At 38.1% G+C, this 24,890-nt stretch overlaps 1 protein-coding gene and 1 long non-coding RNA gene across 2 annotated transcripts in view; one reads left to right on the top strand and one right to left on the bottom strand.

Annotated features, from left to right (window-relative positions):
- btbd8 (BTB domain containing 8) overlaps positions 1–24,174 on the top strand; it is an 85,424-nt gene extending 61,250 nt beyond the window's left edge. Inside the window, exons 8-18 of the mRNA XM_008109245.3 lie at positions 2,178–2,266; positions 2,681–2,783; positions 3,781–3,963; positions 8,463–8,600; positions 10,854–10,983; positions 13,004–13,065; positions 14,385–15,000; positions 15,504–15,594; positions 17,502–17,638; positions 19,415–21,679; positions 23,086–24,174. Of these exons, the coding sequence (XP_008107452.2) occupies positions 2,178–2,266; positions 2,681–2,783; positions 3,781–3,963; positions 8,463–8,600; positions 10,854–10,983; positions 13,004–13,065; positions 14,385–15,000; positions 15,504–15,594; positions 17,502–17,638; positions 19,415–21,679; positions 23,086–23,555 (4,284 nt within the window). The 3' untranslated portion in view covers positions 23,556–24,174. The remainder of the gene's footprint in view (positions 1–2,177; positions 2,267–2,680; positions 2,784–3,780; positions 3,964–8,462; positions 8,601–10,853; positions 10,984–13,003; positions 13,066–14,384; positions 15,001–15,503; positions 15,595–17,501; positions 17,639–19,414; positions 21,680–23,085) is intronic.
- Positions 4,629–8,471, bottom strand: LOC134298314 (uncharacterized). Its single transcript, XR_010005328.1, has 2 exons — positions 7,883–8,471; positions 4,629–5,096 (listed from the first exon to the last, which is right to left on the bottom strand). It is a non-coding gene; the product is annotated as an uncharacterized LOC134298314 (long non-coding RNA).
- Positions 24,175–24,890: the final 716 nt, after the last annotated feature.

The following is a 24,890-nucleotide window of genomic DNA, read 5'->3' as shown; positions in this document are numbered from 1 at the left end:
TCCATGGACGCCGATATTAAAAAACAAGGGAGTTAAGGATGGATGGGAGTTTTTCAAAAGTGAAATACTCAAGGCGCAAATGCAAACAGTGCCAACAAAGAAGAAAAATAAGACAAGTGCAAAGAAGCCAGAATGGATGTCCAAAGAACTTCTAACTGAGCTAAAGCTCAAAAGTGACATGCACAAGAAGTGGAAAAGGGGAGAAATCACCAAAGAAGAATTCAAACGTATAGCCAACTCCTGTAGGGAAAAGGTTCGCAAGGCTAAAGCGCAAAATGAGCTCAGGCTTGCCAGGGACATAAAAAACAACAAAAAAGGTTTTTTTGCTTATGTTGGTAGAAAAAGGAAGAAAAAGGAGGCGATAGGGCCACTGCAAGGAGTAGATGGGGTGATGGTGACAGGGGATAGGGAAAAGGCAGAACTGCTTAATGCCTTCTTTGCCTCGGTCTTCTCACAAAAAGAAAGCCATCTTCAACCTCAGCAACATGGAATGGACGAAGGATTGGGGGAAATCCAACCCCAAATAAGGAAACAAGTTGTCCAGGAACACCTGGCCACTCTAAACGAATTCAAGTCCCCAGGGCCAGATCAGCTACATCCAAGAGTATTGAAGGAACTAGCGGAAGTTATTTCAGAACCACTGGCAATCATCTTCGAGAGTTCTTGGAGAACAGGAGAAGTCCCAGCAGATTGGAGGAGGGCGAATGTGGTCCCTATCTTCAAGAAGGGAAAAAAGAACGACCCAAACAATTACCGTCCGGTCAGCCTCACATCAATACCAGGCAAGATTCTGGAAAAGATCATTAAGGAAGTGGTCTGCAAACACTTAGAAACAAATGCGGTCATTGCTAATAGTCAACACGGATTTACCAAAAACAAGTCATGCCAGACTAATCTGATCTCTTTTTTCGATAGAGTTACGAGTTGGGTCGATACAGGGAATGCCGTGGATGTAGCATATCTAGATTTCAGTAAGGCCTTCGACAAAGTCCCCCACGACCTTCTGGCAAACAAACTAGTAAAATGTGGGCTAGACAAAACTACGGTTAGGTGGATCTGTAATTGGCTAAGCGAACGAACCCAAAGGGTGCTCACCAATGCGTCGTCTTCATCATGGAAAGAAGTGACAAGTGGAGTGCCGCAGGGCTCCGTCCTGGGCCCGGTTCTGTTCAACATCTTTATTAACGACTTAGACGAAGGGTTAGAAGGCACGATCATCAAGTTTGCAGATGACACCAAACTCGGAGGGATAGCTAACACTCCAGAAGACAGGAGCAGAATTCAAAACGATCTTGACAGACTAGAGAGATGGGCCGAAACTAACAAAATGAAGTTCAACAGGGACAAATGCAAGATACTTCACTTCGGCAGAAAAAATGGAAATCAAAGATACAGAATGGGGGACGCCTGGCTTGACAGCAGTGTGTGCGAAAAAGATCTTGGAGTCCTTGTGGACAACAAGTTAAACATGAGCCTACAATGTGATGCGGCAGCTAAAAAAGCCAATGGGATTTTGGCCTGCATCAATAGGGGAATAACGTCTAGATCCAGGGAAGTCATGCTCCCCCTCTATTCTGCCTTGGTCAGACCACACCTGGAATACTGTGTCCAGTTTTGGGCACCGCAGATGAAGGGAGATGCTGACAAGCTGGAAAGCGTCCAGAGGAGGGCAACTAAAATGATTAAGGGTCTGGAGAACAAGCCCTATGAGGAGAGGCTTAAAGAGCTGGGCATGTTTAGCCTGCAGAAGAGAAGGCTGAGAGGAGACATGATAGCCATGTACAAATATGTGAGGGGAAGTCATAGGGAGGAGGGAGCAAGCTTATTTTCTGCTGCCCTGCAGACTAGGACACGGAACAATGGCTTCAAACTACAGGAAAGGAGATTCCACCTGAACATCAGGAAGAACTTCCTCACTGTGAGGGCTGTTCGGCAGTGGAACTCTCTCCCCCGGGCCGTGGTGGAGGCTCCTTCTTTGGAGGCTTTTAAGCAGAGGCTGGATGGCCATCTGTCGGGGGTGCTTTGAATGCGATTTCCTGCTTCTTAGCGGGGGGTTGGACTAGATGGCCCTTGAGGTCTCTTCCAACTCTACTATTCTATGATTCTATGATTCTATAACTTGCTTATGAAAGGTCTTTGAAAGTACAGTAATTGTGTTTGTGTTGTAATTATTTTAGCCTCTACCTGGAAAACATCAACCTGTTCTGGAATGTCTAGCTATTGCCCACTCAACAGGAACAAAAAATCTTTACGATATTTGCATGAAGTAAGTGAAGATCCAATATTTGACTCTGTTTTTCTGTCTTACAGCTGAACTCCTATTTTTTAAAATACAGCAATAACATTTTGCCATACATTCATTGGGAAATGCTCATATTTTGACATGTTGTGCCATATTTTGACTTGTGTATAAGGCGAGCCTATCATACGGTTTTCTCGGCATGATTTGTCCAGGGGGTTTATACATTTGTGTTTCCCTGATCCTGAGAGCATGTGATTTGCCCAAGGTTACCCAGTGGGTTTTACATGGCTGAGTGAGGATTTGAGCTATAATCCAATGCTTACAGCACACTGGTTTCTGACTTTTGACTTACATTGTGTAAATTTCAGAAAATGTATGCAATACTTGGTTTGATAGAGATAATGATTTTGACTAAATAAATCTTTACCCTTTTAACAGGTGGCAAGTTCAGAATTTTGTAAGGTGTTGGTCAGACAAGGGCTTTGCAGCTTTGTCCACTGAGCTTCAGAATGATTGCCTGAGATTGCTGATCCACTCTTTAGTAAGTCTGTGTGCTCATATTTCAGGTCTGACAAATTGACATCTCACCTGTGTATATATTTTAGCATGTTTGTAAAAAAAAACCACTGTTAAGAAGTTGTTTGGGTTGTAAATGCTATTTTTCTTGTAACTGTAATTGTCTACATTTCATATATTTTTATTGCTGCAGCTTTCTAATGGGACTGATTTTGGGTTATTTACTTGGATCACAGATTTTAATACTGTATATCCTTTAATACATTTTAAGCATTATGTAAACAAGCAGATGCCATTTCATGTGTAAACATCCTTAGGTCTACCAGACTATCCATGTTCTGTAGGAATTAAACTGGGGACTTTTTCATCCCTTGTTATGTAGCTGAGGCAGTGTACTACACTTCCATGCTTTGTGTTCATCCTCTGGACACAAACACGAACATATAAACCTTAGACAAATGCAGATTTGAGAGTTCTAGCCTAAAAGAAGAATAAGATGTACAATGGTTGTGTGGTATATCGACATGCTTTAAGACATAACCTATAATCTGTTGTGGGGGTATTTTGGGCCACTATCAGCTGAGGCCGTATTTGTGGTAAATACCTGCCTTATCTATTATCTATTAATTATAAATAAAATTCTCATTTATACTAGTGCTTTAGAAAGACCTGGAGTGATTTCAGTCTGGGCTCAGATTTTTCACCTGCAATTACAGTCAAATTTATTTCAGTTCCAGCTTTCTATCCTTATTAAGTATTCCTCCCACTTTGGGGAAGCATAGATTCCAGAAGATTTGTGTTTTGCTAAAAAAAAAAAAAAAAACAATGAACACGTGAGGTAGATTTGCTTTTATTTTACATTTTTATTGACTCTCCCTGAGAACATTTAATGTTTAAAAAATCCAATTGTAATTGAAGTGAGAAATGTCTATTTGATTCTTGTAGCTTATATTTATGGAAGAATAATGCAAAACTTTGTATCTAATACTTATCAGAGCACCTATGTATTGTTTTATTCTAAGAACCCGCAGAATGCAGCCCATGTTCTGATGGAAGCCAACCACTTACTTGGTAGTCTTCCCCAGGTGAAATGGACTGAATCGGCTCTTGCTCTGGCATCTAGGCTTCAAGAAGAGTGTATAGCATTTATGGTTATGAACTTTCCAGAAATAATAAAAAGTGAAAACTTTTCTACTCTGTTACAGGTAACAAAAATACTAAAACATACGAGTGTTACAATAAACAATCTCATAGCATTGGCTTTGTGTAGCTGTTGAAATATACTTGTGGAGAAGGAAAGTAAGATACCATCAACTCTGTTAATATACCAGGTCTCATTGGTCTTTGCTTCTCTTTCAACTGTCATTCAGCAGGTTTTTTAGAATCAGATACAACAGACAGAGAAGAAAAAACGGCATGTAGTGTTGTTTAATTGCTTGGCTGGTGGTCTGGGGGCTTTTTATGGGGTCAGCATAAGGTTTTCAAGGTGTCAAAAACATTCAAAAGTGGTTTAGTACTGCCCTCTTCTGCATAGTACTAACAAGAATTAGTGGCAGTGTCACTGCCATTTTCTCAATAAGATTCTCCATTAGTGTCACCACCCAGTACTACTCCTACTCATTTGCTTCTCATTGGAATACCTCTGATGCCCTCATCATTGGAACTATCCTGTACTACTAGGGGTTAAATACATCTTAATTAGTGTCTTCATTTTGAGCCTTGGATGACCCTGTTTGCAATCTAGACTGTTGATAGAGCCTCCTTTCCTAATAGCATTACTCTCAGTCTCTCTGACACTCTCATATCCCCCTCCACCACCACATTACAGTGGACATTCAAGGTGAGAAATATAGCACACAACCTGTTAAAATATCTTTTTTAAAAACCTTTATTTAAAAATGCTTTTGTAGAATTATATAATCATAGAAACATGGAGTCCAAAGAGGCCACAATGGCCATCCAAGTCAACTTCTTGCCATGCAAGAACACACAATCTAAGTACTCCCAATAGATGTCCATCCAGCCTTTGTTTAAAAATCTCCAGAAAAGGATATTCCACCGTGGATTCCACTGTTGAACAGTTCTTTCTATCAGGAAGTTCTCTTTTTTCTGTAGTCTGAATCCATTGTTCCGTGTCCTAGTATCTGGAGTAGCAGAAAACAATCTGGTTCCATCTTTAATATGACATCTTTTCAGAATATTTAAATATGGCTATCATGTCACCTCTTAATTTTCTCTTCTCCAAGCCAAGTTTATTTAGCTTTCTAGGCCACTGCTCACATGGCATAGTTTCCAGACTATTTCAGTCGCCCTCCTCTGGACATGTTCTTTCTTGAGTCTTTTTTTTAAAAAAATATTTTTTTTTATTTCTTTGATACATCATAACAATTAACTATTTTAGCCATACATAACTTATTTCAGTATACATTGTTCCAAAGGTAACTATTTCTTAAATGACATTATAAACAGTCCTTAGAAATGTATCACCCTCCACCCCCACCCTCCCCCCATACCCCCACCCCCCTGGAACAGCCATTCAAAATTGTCAATACATCAGTTTAATCGTGTGGAACGCCTGGTTCAAGGTGCGGTATCTTTCGTCTCCGTCTATTTTGTCGATTAGAACCGTCCATTTCCTTAACCAGTCTTGATCTTTTAGGCTATTTGTATATATATTTTTCTTTTGAATGATGAAATCGTTAATTATATATTCTGATATATAAGCCCACCAGGTTTCTACATCCCATTTTGTATCATCCCTCCATCCTCGGGCTATTGTGGCTTGCATTGCGGCTGTCATATATTTTAGAATCTCTGTCCAATTATTGTTATCTTCCCTTAGCTTTACTGTGAGAGACATGTATCTAGCTTTGTCCCAAATTAATTCTTTCCCTATTATTTCTTCCATTATTTTTCTTATTTTCCTATAGAAGTTCTGAATTTTTCTACAGTCCCACCACATGTGGGAAAATGTACCTATTTCCCCACAGTTATGCCAACACTTATTTGAAGTATTTCCCATTATATGTGCTACTTGTAGTGGGGTTCTATACCATTTAGATATAATTTTCCTTTGGGTTTCTTTAATCCTTATATGTTTAATTTTATGAATATTGTCAATCCAAGTTCCAATTAATTTCTCAGTGAAGTTTTTTTCCTGTTTCCAATTATCTATAATGGTTATTTTTGTATTGTAAGTTAATGTGATTAGTACATCATACAATAGCCCAGTTATTCCTTTATCTATTTCTATTTTCCTTTTAATTATTTTATCCAGTGGGGTTTCAACTACTTCTCTTCTTTTCATGGCCTGTGCTTTACTGGACAGACCTAACCATGCTATCCAGTTCCCTTTTATCTTTTATTTTATCCCACTTTAATATTTCTCCTTTGGGGTTCATGATGTCCCCAATCCTTTTGAAACCGATTTCCTTCAGTGCCCTAATTAGATTTGTGAGTGTTTTGTCCTTATTTTCCAATGTTTCTAGTGGGAAAGGGTCAATTTTATTTATTTGTAATTTATTTTGCCATTTTTTCCAGATTAACAACATTGAAAAACAAGGAGTCCAGAACTAAACATATTGATTGATTTGTTTATATGTTTTGATTTTTAAACAATGTTTTTAGTGTCTACAGTGTATATTATTTTAAGCACCATTTTAACAGACTGGCCATATAACTTCTAAATGAAAGATCCTTTCTTGAGGTTAAAAAGTTCTGGCACTTGGATCATTTTCAAGAAAGACTGAAGGGTGCACTTTATTTCAGGCAGGTTGAGAACTGTTTGGTTGGCATGAAAGATTTAAATTTTCTAGCTGTTAGCTGTTGTTTAAAAAGTATTTTATTTTATACCCTGAAAGTTTTAATTTTTGTCAACCACTCTGGATATAACTATTTTCAACAAGCAGATATGCCTGGATGTGGTCTTCTGAGGAATGATAATTAGATTGTCAAATTATCGTATTTTCATCAGCCTATTCTTATGGAGAACCAATGTTTTGTGTAATTTAATTAGTGCAGCCTATTTCTTCCCTAAAACATAAAGTATTAGAAGGATGCATTCAGGATTTTGAAAAAAATGAAACTGTGATATGTTGAAATAAGTCTGTTTTTCAGAAAATACTCAGAATCAGGATAATCTGGCCACACTAATCCATACTCTGATAACATCTGAATGGACTATCACAATACAGTCTCAATGGGACTTCTATAGATGGTCCACATACTGTTGTCTGGATGGTGATAGGAGCAGTGAGAACTCACTGACTAGGCAGTAGGCACAAACCAGAAAACCTTAAGCAGTTTGGGATACATTTGCATATAAGATCAGGTGGGGAAGCTCTGTGCATGGTGCCTTGTTATGGAAGCCCTCCTTCCATCGGAAATCCAGGCGTCTGTCCCCAAATCCCCTCTTTCACCTTTTATGAGATGATAATTTAAATTTATTTATACAGGGATTTGAGGATTGAGCATTTAATGTGCCTTTGCTGCTCATTTATGTTTCTTTTATTATATTGTATGATATTATATATTATAGCAGATAATTGTAATCCTGGGTTTTAAATACTGGAAATTTAGATGTGTGTAATTCATGATTTTAGATTTGTACATACTTGTAGCTTCTCATTTAAACTATGTGTTTTCATGTAGAATGGTTATCCACTGTAAACTCTTATGTGGAAGGGAAGGGTCAAAATTGAACTGATGTTGCTGTTTATAATAAAAGTGCTGGAATTATATTCAGAAGAAAGTTGAGTGAACAAGAAGCACAGAGTTGGGAGCATAAGTCAGTAGTACAGTTATGTGCAGGCTGAAAAAATTCGGATGTGCAATAATAAATGTCAGTAATAGTCGGGCTTGGTGTCTAGCATCTGAGGGTTTTTTTGAAAAAGAGGAAGATAGAAAATTAGTTTTTCCCCTTCATATTGAGTTGTTGCTGTTGAGGTCCTTGCTACTGCAGATTCTTCTGCTCTGTCCTTCCCATCCTTTACAGCCCTCATTTTATTCCACTTTTTTCTTAGTGCATTTCCCTGGAAGTAGGGCTTTAGGGAGCACTACTCCAAAAGCACTCTCAGTAGCTAAAAGATATGCATAGTAGAAACAAGATAATTTTTCAGAACATACCTTATTGTATATTGTGCTTTGTGGTAGAGGTTTGTAGAAATACGTCTGTGGGTGTATGATTGCACTGCTAATCTTCCATTATCCATGTAGTGATAGAAGCTGAAAAGAAAGGAAAGGGATCCAGCAGAGTCTGAAAGTACATAGTAAAAAATAATTTAAGCTCGGCAAGCATTTCACTTTTAGAAACCAGCACAGATGAAATGCTATGTTTCTTGAGCTTTCTTGATAATTTTAATGATTTTGATGAGGAAGCGAAATAATTTATTTTTAGTGTTGTTCACTGCTTGAGCAATATTTTTTAGTGGGAAGGCAAGATAAAAAGGTAATACATAAATACCACTACAATTCCAGCAATAAATCTTTGATGATAAATACCACTGTATCCTCCTGATGAGTTTCTCAAGGACCTCTCGCTGGCTACTGCTTGAAACATATTGCTGTCCTGGATGCTTTTTCTCAGCATGAAAACAAGGGAAAATAATAAGGCAGTATTGCCTATATATTAAAAGAAAGTAAATCTGCCATCAAACAGCATTACCTTATGGTTTCAATGGGCAGTTTCTCTAATGGTGTCTTCTAGGCCCAGGCCATGAGCAGCAAACCTGAGCTCCTCGATCAATTGTTTGAAGCAGTTCAGAAGGGAATTACCACTGAAAATAGTTGCTGTCTACTTATGGCTCTAGATGCTTTATTAATTTCTTCAAATGTGAAGGAGGGGGTAAGTCTTGTAAAACTGAAGTGGAAAATTATTTAACGGTTGGAAGTTACTGTTATTTTTGTATGTGTTTCCTTTTTGTTGTGTTTATTTACAGAACAAATCCCTGAACACAAAAAATTGCCTTCTCAGAGAAGGTGAAAGTAGGCCATGGCCATTTATATTCTTGCAGATAGATACAGCAGTGACACATGAAACAAAATGCTGCGTGAAATGCTTCCATACCTATCTGCAAGACTATACCTCATCTGCATATTTCTGTTGATTTTTCCCTGCAGACATTCAACATTCTGCACACTGAGTCCTTACAAGGTTATTTTAAGGATTATCCCACTCACCCATCCATTTAGTAGGGCTTTTTCTTTTATATATAAATACTGGTAAGTTTAATCAGCTGGAAAGTTTAATCAACATAAACTTACCAGTATTTCAATGGGAAGTATGGGCCTGCTTTTGGCTGATGAGATAGTCAAGTTAATTAGGATTGCTGTTGTTGTGTGCCTTCAAGTCATTTCAGACTTAGGACAATCCTAAGATTGTCAGGGGAGGCCCTGCTCTCAATCCCATCACCTTTGCAAATGTGATTGGTGGGGACGAGAGACAGGGCCTTCTCAGTGGTGCCCCTCCCCCCGGTCTGTGGAACTCCCTCCCTAATGAAATCAGGTTGCCTCCCTCCCTCCTGTCCTTTCATAAAAAACTTAAAACTTGGTTGTGGGACCGGGCATTTGAGCAGCAGACGCAGCATTAATAGTAAAAGTGATTGACTGATAATGGACAGACATAGATTATGACTTGAACTGCGCTTTTTAAATGGATGTTTAAATGGATGTTTTAATTTGTTTTAATTGTAATTATTTTAAATATTATGTTTCTTGACATCTAATGGTTGCTGATTGTGAGGCCGCCCTGAGCGCCCCCCCCCCCCCGGGGGGCGGGGCGGTTAAGAAGGACAGGATGTAAATGTCTGAAATAAATAAATAAATAAATAATAACCTCTAAGTCTAAAGTTTAGTGTGGAGTACAGGTCAATGACCTTGGAGGGCTACATCCGACCCATAGGTCTTAGTTTGGGAACCCCTGGGTTGGAGTAACATATAGGCCCTTGACATTTTTTCAGTGTTTATCATCCTTGTGGCATGCAAATTGTCCCTCAGTGGCAGAGCACTTCAGTTAAATATCAGAGGTGTCACATTAGGCTCTTGACAATTCTTGTTAGTAAGGTTAGGTAAGATGCGATTATCTGAGATCCCTATTTAGTTGGGGCTGTTCAGTTTTTTTCTTTCCGCATCTTTGTTCTTTTACTGCTCAGCTATTGGAGTAGGAAGTCTGAATCGGGGCATCCAGTGTGCATAGTGGAGCTCCCTTATTTAGAGTTTCAGGACTGGGACATTGAGACTATGAAAGAGCGCCTGGATACAGCTACACCAGAGAACTGAATTTGAGATGTACAGTCAATCAAAAAACACAGTAGAATATTAAATAGACTTGGGATAAGGTATTTTACTTTGTTAAAATATGTCCTTGGGGTGGTGTAGTCACTCTCTGAGGAGTAATTAACAACAGAAAATAATGAATTTGGTTACTGTCATTGTATACTGAGGATTGTATGAATTCTTTCAATATTTATGAAGACTACCTTGTGCTAGTAAAAGCAAAGGTCATTAGCATCTCACTCTCCTTTAATGAAACCACCATGTTTTTGCATTTCTTCAGTCTTAAGGGATGAAACATGTTTTCTCAAGATAGAATTAATGATATCCTGCCCAGTGGGCACTGGGCAGAGTTCAGGTTGTTAAATTTGGCATCACAATATTTTTGGAAAACCCAAATTAGACACATTATTGTTTTTCTGCTAGTATGGTCCTCCCCCATTGTTGACTTATTCAGGAAGAGTAATGAAAATTTAATCAGATGCATTATTGGCCCCCTGAGGATTTGACCTTGTAGTGACATAGCCAAGAGTAAAAAGCTGTGAAGAGATTTGTTCGCAAAAAAAATGGAATGAGGGGAGAGAGATGCTTGATGTTCTATGAGCTACAGCTTCTGTGGGAGTGGTTTGGTTTCAAGCTGTGCAAAATTATGGTGCAGGACAATTGGCCTTTGCAAACCTCATCCACATCCACTCAGCAATCATAAAATCTCAGTGATGACATCATTGATCTAGCTTAAAGAGTAAGTAGATTCTATGAGGAATAATGACTGGTTGCTATGACAATGTGGCTCTTTCCAGCTGCTGATTTCCTTACTTGAACACAGGGGTTTACGTGCAAGATCCAGGCTCTGCGTGATAAGCTCTGGATCTTCCTGGTTCAGTCATTTTATGCTGTTCGTCACACAGAGAGCTGGAAGCTGCTGGAGCTAGACGATCAACGGCGAATAGAAGCAGGTAGGCAAGCGGACGGTCGCGTAACACTTTGATAATAGCTGTTCCCATAATAAGCATGTTAATAGGATCTGGTAATTAATGAGAGCTGAAAGAATGCGTCTATGGGTCTTCTGCTGTCAAATATTATGTAAGAATTAAAATTGTGAAAATAATTTACTCTGACAGATTCAAGCATGGAAGCCAAGAGGCTGCACATCTCCCTATTTTAAACAGTGCTGGTTGTCTGTTATTAGCTGCAGATATGTAGAAACCATGTAAACAGATAGGTTGCCCTTTTTGTTTGCACTTAGAATGATTAAAATTTTGCAATGGGGTTTTAAAGAGCACATTGCCGTTGCAGAAGGGATTCTCTCCAGAGCTGATTACTGCGTTAATGCATGTAGCAGCTGGAGGATTTTAGGTTGCATTGTACGTTGTGGTTGCTTAATGACAAATTTCATTTGAGATTAAATAAAAAGGGTTTATGGCTTTGTGACTCATTAGGTGTGTGCTGCCTCTAAAAATTAAGCACAGGGATCTGTGTCTAAACAAAAGAAATCTTGCTCTGTCCACTTTCTCTCCCCCCCCCCTCCCTTTTTGTTTCTGAATGTATGGCATGAAATCTTGCAGATGAAGTACCTGAAAAATGGCTTCAAGGCATTGCTTGAATATCTGTGCTGTGGTTATGCAGGGTTTTTTCCTGTCAGGGAAAAAGATGCCACATACTCAGGATTACCTGCATTTTGCCAAGCATTTGGGAAGCCGTAAATAATAGTGTAATAAAAACAAGGAGGGGTTTTTCACAATCTCAAAGAGCACTAAACTAAATTGCTAAGGCTGCAGTTGCTTATTAACATACCCTTGCATGCTGCTTGCCTAAATGCTGGCTCAGCCATGTCCAAAACAGAATGGGTTTTGAAATGTTGAACTCTATCATCTTAAGAAATTCTTCATAAGAGGGTCAATAAATGTGATACAGTAACTGATTCCACAATTGCAAAGCTAGTGTCTTTCCTTCAAAAAAATAAATCTGTATTTGCAGTTTTAAGAGATTGATAGGTTCTTCATTTTAATTGCAATGCCCAGAGAAACACTGTGTAGGATTGTATGCCTTTCTCTTAAGGAACTTATCTTCAACTGTATATGCACATAATTTTAAGAAGCTCTCATTTAGAGATTGCACAGGATTCTAGCTTTTTAAAAGGTAATAGCAAATAAATAGAGGAAGAATCACCCTCTATGCATTTTTCTGTTTCACGGCTTTCCTTAACGGAAGAAAACCTCACTGAGGAATCTAGTGGAGCAAGTATCCTTTTTGAGGGAAAGGGGGTATAATTGACTCCTGTAGATCACAGATTCATTAAATATGTAAGTAACTAATGCAATTGCTCATAGAACTGATGGAGCTAAAAGCTTTATGTTGCTCTTTCAGGCTGATATATAGGGTGGCAACGGATATTGTGTATAAAGTGCATTCTTGCCTTTGCATCTGTTGTGTATGGGTTACATAAGCTGTAGCACTGCAGAAGCTTCATTACTCTGCCATATCTGGGAGTTTCATTCAAGCATGTTCTGTTTGCAAACTTTATATGTGCTGAGTAGTGTTTTTGTCCAAGTGTGATATGACCCGAGCAAAACCAAAATCAAATTGATTTCGCTTGTATAGGGCACTTCACTTTTCAATGAAGGTTGGAATTGCAGGTGTATAATTTTGGACAAAGCCCACTGAACAGGGAAGAAGGGAAGGACCTTTACTCTGTATTAAATGAATGTCATGTGCTCAGGTGTAATGACTAGTAAAGTAACTTACTTGTATCTGAGGAGTATGGATACTCATAGAAACAATGTAAAGGGCCATTTAAAGTTTCAAATATTTAAAATATAATATCATCCATCCTGTTTTGGTCATCTGTATTCTTACGTTTGCCTTCTTCTCAAATGTTGCTCTGACTATTCTACAGCAAATTTCAGTCCCATGTGGTGTTCTTCTCTCTAGCCCTTCCCTCTCATATTTTCTAAAGGGTGTGCTTTTCTTATACAGCTGCTTTTGACAAAGGCGATGATAGAAGACCTGCCAAAAAGCCCATTTTCACTAGTTCGCAGGTAAAAAATCACAGTGTTTCTTTATAAATCAGACACATAATAAAACATACAGGAGAGCTGTATGTCATTATTAAAACACTTTATTCAAAATGCTGTGCAGTTATATTGTGTCTTGTATTTAGTAGCGATTGAAGGCTAATTTCAGTAATTGTTGTTGCCATATATTTTTAGCTGAGCTTATGTCCATCTGTGAACGGCTTGATATTGTAGTTTTCACTTCTGTTTCATAAAATTGGACTATTTGTTTGTGTAAAGGGGTTAGTTTAGCAAGTGTTAATGCTTTAACCTACATTATGTTTGAAACTGCAGTAATTTGCATTCTGTTTCTTGCATAGACCTCTGATGTTGCATTTCATAGAAGCGTGTTATCCAGCTTGCTGTGCAAAGCCTGTGTTATCTAATGATTGCAATGGGCAACTAACACATTGTGTGTCCTCACCTCCACTAGTGGGCCCCAGTCCCATGTTTATGGCAAAGTATGTGATGCCATTTTTAATTTGATATTCTCCTGTTGAGTGGGATGAAATAAGCAAATCACTGTTTTTTTATGATTGTTGGAAAGTATTTTTCACATTTTTTCCATGAAAAATTAGCCATTATTTTTATAGGATGCAACTTGGGGATTTGGGGATTATGTGGGAGCCCTAGGAACCACTAAAGGGGAATCTGATGCTGCACTTCCCATTCCAGCCTCAGAGAGTATGCGGAGAGTGTACTTTGTTCATGAGCACATAAAAGCGCCTATTTCATTATCCCTGTGAATGAGAACTAGATAACCCATTGTCAGGAAAAGTCTAATATATTCTCTGCTGTATTGGCATTCCTAAGTGCAAAACCTTCCTTTTCCTTGTAGGAGCAAATGTCAGCCTTTCACTTAGCAGGAAAAAAACATACGTATGTTATATTCACAATAACTCAGAGTAAATTACCATTTTTCTCCTGATGACCACAGTTACTGAAAATCAAATCTGCAGATTTCCCTTACACTTAGCCCTATGCCTTTCTATTCTGTTTTTGGTTTGCCATTCTTGAGAGAGTGCTAGAAACTCGTTTTTAGTGCAGCCTGATGCATATTTATTCAGAAGTTACTTTCATTATGTCCAATGGAGCTTTCTCCTGGGTGAGTGTGCTTAATGTTGTAACCTTAAGATGCCGAGACTAGAAATATATTATTTTTAAATGCCATAAAGGGTGGGAAGAATACATTTTATTCAAGTGCTGTGTTCAAGGTTAAGATTCATGCTGATATGAATAATTTCCCACAGTAAGTAATGGTAACCTTCCCACTTGTTTATGATTTATCATCTTTTCTTCTCTAGTTAAACAGATGTATTACTGATGCTTCTGGTATAAATCATACTGCTTGGAGAGCAGACGGAAAGAAAAACAGTTGGGGTGGTTCCTCTACTAATCAGGATAAAATGAAATCCGATGGATTAGGAGCATCTGGACACACATCGGCTACCAACAGGAACAGCACTAATAAGACTTTGAAACATGATGATTTAAAGGGGAAAGACACTAAAAAAGCAGTTTGTAAGATGACAAAAGAGTCCAAAATGGGGGAGAAAATGCCTTCACCAAAAGCTAGAGCTGTGATAAAGCCAAAAACTGAAAACAATGGAAATACTAAGACGGAAGGCTTACTTACAAAACAGGATTCTGACCGGTCATTATCCACTAGTGGCCATAAAAATGCAGGAAGTGGCAAAGCCTTAAAAAACCAAGAAGGTAAAACAGCAGGGGCGAGGCCAAAAGTACTTCCTGGAAATTCAAATATACACATTAAAGCAAAACCTTTAAAGAAGACCACTGTAAAGGAAACTGAAACACTAAGTAAATCAAACAATTCAAGCACAGATCTTCGGATGTCTATTGAGCAACTGGATGAATCCAAAGAGGAAAAAGTTGCAGATGAAAGCAAAAAACACACAGGTAATAACTGTAGATTCATTTCAAACTTACTTCAGAGATGAGACACTGAACTCGGAACAATGCTTTAAAAAGAAAAAAAACAGTGTGAAATGGTTGCAATTGACCTCAATTTTTCACTTTTGATATTTAATTATACTCTAAAGGGCAGGTTAGAGAGGTAAATATGGACAGGCACATGGGCAGAACCTTTGCACTTTGAAAAATCGCTTTGCAAATATTTTAACAGCTGCAGATAAAAAGCTCATCTCTTTCCCTTCTTCCAATTTGTATATGTCATCTACAATAATCCATTTTTAAATTCCCCTGGGGCATTTTTTAAAATCAGCTCTTTGTGATTTGTGGTTACTAGACTAGAAGGAATTTGAATACTCAGACATCCTATTTAATTTCCCTTTTTCTTTTTCTAATTTAAAAATAAAGGTGTAAAACTAAAACACAAGAAAGATTTTAAAAGACATTGTTCACAGGTCTTTTGCTAATCCTGTTTTTGTTTCATTGTACAGCTTTGAAAACCAAATCTGCTTTAAAGATGGTGAATGGAACCCCTCCTAAAAAACATGCTAATGACCTGGAGGCTAACAGTCCAGTGAACAGGTCTGTTTGAAGTTGGACTGCTAGTATTTCTATATTAAGGTTTTATTTCTGAATTGAAAATGAAACCTATAATGTTTAAATGGTTAAAACGTGTTTCTTAGTTCCATAATCTATATCCCAGTTCATGTTTAAAGTGAAAAATATCTGTAACCCCAAGACAACAGGTAATTTTTCTATCCTCACTCCATGGTAACCAGAAACATATTCTCTTTCTGAGTTGTTAAAAAAGATCAACAAGCATTCATATACTAGGGCTATAAAAACACATCAGATGCATCAGTGGACTGATTGAGGGCAAACAAATTAAAATTTAAATCAGACAAGACAGAGGTGCTCCGGGAATAGGAATCCAGACTGTGCCAGATGGGGTTACACTCTCCCTGAAGGCACAAGTCCGCAGTTTAGAGGTCCTCCTGGAATTGGCATTGAACCTGGAGGTCCAGGTTTCTGTGCTGGCTAGGAGGGCCTTTGCACAATTAAAAGTTGTGTGCCAAATGCACCTATTCCTTGAGACATCATGTCTGGCTCTGGTGTTACATGCCTTAGTTACATCCTGTTTGGATTACTGTCTATAATACACTCTATGTGGGACTGCCTTTGAAGAATGTTTGGAAACTTCAGCTGGTCTGAAGAGCTGCAGCCAGATCGTTAACCGGGGCTGGCTACAGGGAGTACACAACTTCCCTGTTGCAACACCTCAATTGACTGCCAATCTGGTTCTGGATGCAATTCAAAGTGCTGGTTATGACCTATAGAGATCTATACAGCTCAGTCCAGGCTAATTGGCAGATTATATCTCCCTGTACCAACCTGCCCAGGCCCTGAGGTGTTCAGGAGAAGACCTTCTCTTGGTCCCACTCCGTTACAAGCTTAGTTGGTAGGAACAAGAGAGCGGGCCTTCTTGGTGGTTGCCCCTCAACTCTGGAACTCTCTGCCTATGAAGGCTAGAATGAAACCCTCCCTGTTGTCCTTCCAATGGCAGGCTAATTTTTTTTATTCTAGAAGGCTTTGAAAAAAGAGTTTGAGAATGAGTCAGAGGGTCCTGTGGAGTGTTTATGTATTGTAATAGTTTTAAAAGTGATTTTGTGGGATTTTAACTATTTATTTTAATAGTTCTATGTTTAATGCTATTTTAGCTGCTTTGAGTCCTTTAACAGAGGAAAGCAGAATATTGCTATTATTATTAATAATAAAAATAATGTATGCATCCTTCTTCTATTCCTTAAAATTCCCTTAACCTGCACAAATATAGATAGGATCACACATCTACATAAACCAGAAGACTGAGATACAGTGGAGGGATTAGTAGAAACTACAGATGATGATTAGCTGGTACATGGAACCAAAAATTTGTGGACACCTAGATCGGGGTGGGGCATGTATGACCCACCCCAGTCTAGATATAGGATTGCAGCTCTAATCAGGCTCATCTAGTACAGTCAAACATGAGGAATTATGGATACTGCAGTGCAATATCATCCAGAGTTTTGCATTTTCCATCTCTGCCCTAGATATGGTTCTGTGTTATATAATTCTGTAAGCTTTATTATAGATCACTTTAAACTCTCTTTTGCATCTGTTAAAATATACAGGATTCTGACTGTAGTGCTTAAATGTGTGAGCACAAATGTCAGAGAATGAGAAATGGAGTGCTTGTTAACAATGCATTTCCCTCCACTGATATGTTTTATGCTATGGTTTTGGGATGGTGCTTGGAGGAAGTCTATTTTTGGACCATAACTCACAGAACTGCAGCCACTGGTCATATTTATTTGGGGGATTGTGAGAGTTTTGTCCAAAAAGGTACTGTTTAGGAAGCATTTTGCATCCATGCATGAAAAACATAAACAGCATGTGTCCTAGATATTGAGGCCAGCTAATAATCTAAGCACTGGTTTCTGTTTTAGCATTATGAAGAAATGCAGTGGGAAGGGCAACAATGAACATACACCACAAGCAGTTTTGAAGAAAAAAGGAAATGAAATTGGCAATTCTTCACTTCAACAGAAAACCAAGAATGCAGCAAGTGTTACAAAAAGCCAAGGTAAGCTCAGAATGAGTGAAATTAGTTCAGTTTGGCCTACAGATATTATGATGATTCTCTGCACACCATGTCTTCCAAATTTGTCAGAGACATGGGTATTTCGATGACTTAAGGTTCCATGCTGTACACACTTTCTAAGCTCAAATTCTGCCTAACATTCTGATCCTACTAGTCACATTTGGGAAACATAATGTTAGTACTCTCTTGTTTATATACCACAGATGAAAGCAAAAACACACAGGTAATAGCTGGTATTCAGATACGTAGTGTTTTTAATACTATAACTATCATAATCAATCGACAACAACAACCCAATCTTCCACGAATTTGCCAAATCAGTGGTCATCATTACATCTGGTGGCAATAAACTATATGCTGTGTGGAAAAGCCCATAAATGTGTTTAGGAATGCTTACATTTAGAACAAGTATCTAGTTAGATTTCTGAGGTTCCATCTACACTCCCCATTTAATACAGTTTGAAGATAGCTTCAATCTGCGATGGCCAGACAACAGACCCCCACAAAAAAACTTCCTTAATGTGCATCAGTGCTCTGTGGTTTATGTAATCAAAATCTGTGCCTCAAGCTGCTTCCAGGATTCCCTATGTAATCATCTGCACAGCAAAACCACTTTCTTCAATACCAGTTGGAAACTGCATTTCATGGTCAGTGCAGATAGGGCCTTTGATAGTTGTATTCTTTCAGGTAGCCATAATAAAAATGGCTAGACATTGCAAGTCCATAAGAATATGTAGTTTGAGCCTTGGAAAAAACATTCCCCAAAGGAAGATGTGTGCACAGCAATTAAGAAATAAATGTATTTTGTTATGAAATCTGATCATGTAAAAAGATTCCTGTCTTTTACAATGGACTTGCCTTTACTCTTTTCCTCGATTCCTAAATTGCCTGCTACCAATGCCTCTTCCTTCTGTGTTGCCATTTGACTTGCCATTGCCATCCATTACACCAAGACATGAACATGTAGTTTCTTCATTGTCATCTCAGTGATTCAGTACAGCTGTAGAATTAATTGATCCCTGAAGAGTTGGAAGAGACTACAAGGCTATTTAGTCCAACAACATATTCTGATACTGTAAACATAATTTGTGCTGTGTAAGAAGGATATGTATTAATCCATGTTCTAGAAATTATTCCTTATTCCTTACTTAGTAATGTGAGGAATGATTTTGTAGGTTGAAAACAGGAGCAGGGTTAGTATAAAAACTAATTTCAATTGCAATATTATAAATGTAATCATAGCACTGCACAAGTATTCATTTTTAGCATAATGAATGATGTTTCAAATATAGCAGTTTCTACATCTGGACATGCCCATGCTTTGGCCCACTCATAACTATGGTTCTACTTTTGACTGTTAAATTGTTATATTAGGATACATGATTTTTGTCCCTCCAGATTCTTTTGACCTGCAAGATCCCATTTGTCCTGGCCAACAAAGCCATAGTGAGTGATGATTGGGAATTGTAGTTCACTATTTGGAAAGCCAAGAGTTGTTCCCCCTGGTTATACAGTGTGTGTGTATAACCTTCAGCAAAGAAGCAACTTTAACTTTGTACTTTTTTTCTTCTGCTTGAATATAAATGTATTTTGAAGGCTTTTCTTCTATGTTGTTTTTCTTTTTCACAAGGGGCAGGGAAAACAATATTAGCCTTATTTTCACCAGCTTATATAAAACACTGAAGGTATATATATATAGCCTTACTTAATCATTCACTTTGCTATATGCCCATACCTTTAAAATTTCTGTTTTATCAGGTTCACAAGGAGATTTACTAAATCCACAGAAGTCCGTGCTTTCTCCAAAACAAAATGAAGAGAAATCCATTGTGCAATCAGAGAAACAAACTACATCAAAGAAAAGGTCAAAGCCTCCTCAAACCACTTCAGCTAAAGCTACTGCAAAAATAATAGTAACAGCCAAAAACCAAAGCCATTCCAAGAAGAATGAAATGGGAAACAATAAAGACCCAAAACAGAAAACAGTTACAGGTCAACCTGTTTTGAAGCTTCCATCTTCAAATCACAAGCAATCCAGAAGTGAGTCACCAGTTCAGAAGAATATACATGGAGAACGGCAAAAAATTTCAAGCCCTAAACCTGAAAACTCTGTAGCACTGGGAACTCAGCTGCATGGCAGTAACAAATCTAGTCCAGGGAAGAAAAATAATAATGGAGTGTCTTCACTTGAAATAGATAAGCGAAACATATCCAATTCAGAAAAATTAATTGTCTTTGAAGAGCAACATTCCAAGAGAGATTTAGAACATCCTTGTATTGCAAAGATGGGAAATGAGGTTCATGAGAATGAAAATAATGATGAATCTCCCAAAAATAAAAATACTGTAAAGTCTTCTCCAATTGAATTGCACCATGTTCAGGAGACCAAGACCATTGCATTTGAAAATGTTAATCAGAATCAAACCACTGAGGAAATACTAAAATGCAAAACACTTCCTGAGGATCCTTTAGTACAAACAATATTAGGTGACCATAAACCAAAAGATACCTTGGAAACTGAAATGAGCATGAACTGTGTTGATAATCCATTGAATAGGTTTTCTGCCAATGATAGTTCAAACTCTGATCACGGCGACGAGAAGTCTTCCAAGGCCTGTGTTGTGGGATCTGAAAGTGCTGACGAGTTCTCTGATAAGTCTGTCTTGACAGAATCCCAGTCTGCTACAGTAGAATCAGATGGTGTTTCAAAATCGTTCGTAGGACAGGTGGCTGAAAAATGCTCTTCTAAAGACACTGATACCACCGAAACACCTGAGAGCCATGAAAACTCAGAGGCCCCTTTTCCAGAACACTGGAATTTGAGTTCTGGTGGACTTGACCAAAAAGAAAGCCCTGAATCAGACACAGGTAGTGCAACAACATCATCAGATGATATAAAGCCAAGATCTGAAGATTATGATGCTGGAGGTTCTCAGGACGATGAGGGATCAAATGAAAGAGGCATTTCAAAATGTAGCACTATGTTGTGCCATGATTTCCTTGGTAGAAGCAGTAGTGACACAAGTACACCGGAAGAGCTAAAAATCTATGACACTAGTCTAAGAATAGAAGTAAAAATGAAAAAGGAAAGCTCTGACCTCTTCCGGGTTATTTCTACAAGTGATGATGAGATCCCAAGAAAAAGGCCTGAAACATGGTTGCATAAAGGTGAAAGAAGAGGTGTGTCCAGGGGAAATAATCCCAGTTTTGCCATGGCACCATTTCCTCAGGAAGCTGATCAGGTTTCCTCTTCAGCAGATGAAACAGAAGATGAAAAGTCTGAACATGAAAATGTTGTGGAAAATTTGCCTCCTCCAGAAGTTACTGTTCAGCAGTTTCATGGAATAGTGAATCTAGCATTTGAAGATGCAGCAGAAAATGATACTGAAAGTCAGGAATTCCCTGGTACTAAAAATTTTAAGCGATCTGTATTGCTTTCAGTGGATGAATGTGAAGAACTGGGATCTGATGATGGTGGAGAGGCCCACACTCCACTCCAGTGTCCCCCAGATGCTGCAACACCTTCTGATGTATTTGATGCCGTTTCCCATGAGAATCATGGCAAAACCTTTTATTCACGATATTCCTTAGAGATTGAGGATGGATTCCTGGAATGTAAGGAGCTTAATAAGGAACAGCCAGACAAAAATGAGAGCTGTTCTTCACATCCTTGTGGCACAGAGCAAAAGGGGAAGGATAATTTGGGCCCTTCCGTTACAGAACAGAAGTCTACAGAGAAAGCCATGTCAGTAGAACAGAACCAAACTCCCACAGTAAACAAAGAAAACCCTAAAAATGAAGAGAAGAATGAATTTCAGTGCAATAAAGTTCCAGACGGTGACACAAAATCTCAAGGAAGACCATGTCACTTGGACCTTCATCAAAGAGATAATACTGAATTACACAAGAACATCTCCACAAAACCTGTAGAGCCAAGTAGGAATCACTCACTGACTCAAGAAGCTCACGTGAAAGGGAGTGAACCAGCATCTACTGAATACGTTGACACTGCTTTCTCTGCAGGTAACGTACAGAAATAAAAATGTTACGTCCCTCAAGATGTTAAGTATTAGTGGAACTTTAGCTTTATAGCTGGGATTCAATCTTTAACACTAGTAAATATTAGAATTTTTTTTATCAAAACAGTCATATAGTTAAATGCTGGTGTTTGGAGAGAGAAAAAACTTACCCTGAAGAGTGACGATTATGATATAACTCTGCCTAGTGAGCAACTGGGAATATTTGACTTGGGCAGAACTAAACCTGGGGTGCAGTTCCTGCTCTTGAGTTTACTTTTGGCCCAATAGAACATTTTACAATATCATATTTTAGCGGACAGTATATATGTCTTCCTTTCTCTCCCTCTCTTTCTCTCTCGCTCCCTCCTTCCCTCTTTCTATATATATCAAAGTGGGGTGTGCAATAAGTGCATTGATATTCTGAACTAATAGTGCTCTGCATTGTTTACCTTAAGAGCTATATTTGTTACTGTTGCAGTTTTTCTGTTTTATACAGAGCTGGGGCATAGTCTTATCTGCCATTGGTTTCAATGGGAGCTGGCTTGTACCCCGAAACACTTACAGAATGGCTGTAGCTCTAACTATTGACAGGGCGGAAACTTTTTTTCATGAACAGCTTACAACTAGTTAATATATTTAGGCATATCGCTGGCTTCACCCTGTTTGGTAACTCCTTGTCTAGCTGTTCTGTGTGTCTTTGTTAAAACAGGAATTCAGCTCAATATCTCCCAAGTACAATACAGAGTGCCTCGAACTTTTTTTCAAAATATCTGTGTACTCAAGAGTTATTATGAAGTAATTTGTGTCCAAAATAACCATACAAACTGATGACCTTTCAAGTTGTAACTCTTTTTTTGTTGTTGGTTTGCTTATTCTTGCTTGCAGCTGCCCTTTGCATGTGCAATATTTTAAATATAAACCTGTGAATAAACCATTTGTTTTTTGCCCCTTTTGAATCTGACTTGGCTTAATTTGTTGGCCTAGTGATCATGTCCTTTTTTTGGTTATGCTTTTTCTCCTCCCCTCCAGTACTGCTCCTTTCTATTTTAAGCTACATGTTTAGTGATTTATTTTTTAGAATTACATGTGCATATTCAGTGTTGGTTTACATGACTTGTCATTTTCTGTATCAGAAATTTTTTCTAATTATGGGGGTTTATTGTCAATTGCCAGCGGTAATTGCTGCTTTACCTTTATTTATAAGCCGTACTTTGGTTCATTTATTTTTTGAAATACATAAACAAAAACATGGCTTTTTGTGAACTTTGTACACCGTTAACATTTTTTTCCCCTTACCTCTTTTCGGGTTGTATTGTTCCTGGTGCACTGAGTTAAGTATGCCATACAAAAGCCCTGCTGAGGGGGAAAACGTGCAATTTTTACAATGTATAGTATTATGAATTATTTCAGGAGACATAGATGATTGTGAGAGATTGACACAAATCTGCATGTATGAGCATCGGCCTCCAAAAACCCTTTCTCCAATATACGAGATGGATGTTGGGGAAGCTTTTGAGCAGAGGATGGAATCGGAAGTGGACATTCTAGGGATGGATTTTGAAGATCAACAGTTTGCAGAACAGGACTGGACACTTCTCAGGCAATTGTTATCTGATCAGGAATCAAATATGGACATCAAAAATTCTGTTCCTGAAGACCTTGACTTAGCACAATATCTTATCAACCAGACTCTGTTTCTGGCGCGAGACAGTTCGCAACCTCAGGGTAAAGCACAGATCGACACGTTCAGTAGATGGACCGAACTGATATCCCCACTGGATGACTCTTCAGCCAGCATCACAGTGGCAAGCTTTTCTTCTGAAGATTGTTCTTCCCCACAAGGGGAATGGACAATCCTTGAACTAGAAACCCATCACTGAAGTGATCAAATGTTTGAGACAGAGTTCCTTCCCTCTTCTTTCTCTCCCAGACATCTGCAAATATTTGATGCAATATTTCCACACAGTAATAACAAATTGCCTCAGTGTCATATTGAAATGATCCTTCCATTAAGTGTTCCATTTCAGACTTATTTTTCATTGCAGGTAAACACATGTTTGAGAATTTAACTGAACTTAAAAAATATTTTTGAGCATGTCTTCTCCCCTCCCCTTCTAGACTTTCAGATGGCCTGTATGAAAACGTTTTGGCTTATTCTCCTTTCCTTTTTTCATTCTTCACTTAAATCATACATTCCTGGATGCTCAATGACTCAAAAATGTGAATGCAAACTTTGTAGTGCTATCTTTTCCCCTCCATCATTCTCCATTTAGGTCTTAAAGGATAACAGTTCACAGTGATTATGTATAAAAAGATGTGTGCCAACAGTACTTTAAATACTAGAAGTGTGTGTTTGAATTTGAAGGAAAAAATTCAGTGGAATGGTTTCTGGATTTATTTATAAAGATCAGCATGTATGGTTTGTTTTCTCCAGATTGATTTTGTACCTTTTTTGTTTAAAAAAAATTTCAATAAATTTCTAAATTGTTTAAATCTTAAGACTGCACAGGTATTGTGGGAAGATATACATAATTGTTCCTTGCTTGGAATAAATAAATGTCATGCTGTTTTCAAATATAGAGTACCTTTTACATGGTTAATGAAAAAGCTAATCCACTGCTCAGCAGTCACATTTTTAAAGCTGATGATTGACACCCTCTTGTCTGTTTTACAATTTTTTTTTATTCTCATGCCTCTGCTTTTAAAGGCCTCTATTCTGATAACTAAACATATACTAAGATAGCATACTCTCTGTACTATAGGGCATTGATAAAGATTAGGAATTCATTATTTTGAAAGCCACATTGTCTATTACACAATAGTGTCACTGGGTTCATTATGCACAAAGTGTTGCTTACAATAAAATCACATCCATGCATGAAATTATGCACAGTTTGTAGTTCACTGAAAATCCTATTTTAACACTGAAGAAGGCCCTCTGGATGTTTAGACCTAAAACGATTCCTAGCACTATGACCTATGGTAAGGCTATTGTATTGTAATGTATCTAGAAACCCAAATGTTCTTCATTCTTCTGTAGGCTGTATTGGGACTTGAATGTCCAGTTTAGGACACAGAAAACATTTTTTTCAAATACTTTTAATCAACTTTGGCCTTACACTTAAAAAAAAATCCTCATGCTTCTCTTCTGTTTAAGTCTCATGTAGGTAGCAATCAGTTGGGTAAAATATAATCTAATTTTGAAGTCTAAAATT

The sequence above is a fragment of the Anolis carolinensis genome, chromosome 4 (genome assembly GCF_035594765.1).
Source record: "Anolis carolinensis isolate JA03-04 chromosome 4, rAnoCar3.1.pri, whole genome shotgun sequence".
Taxonomy (NCBI): Eukaryota; Metazoa; Chordata; class Lepidosauria; order Squamata; family Dactyloidae; genus Anolis; species Anolis carolinensis.
Note: the sequence above shows the minus strand (reverse complement) of the source record. Positions and strands in the feature narration are given on the sequence as shown.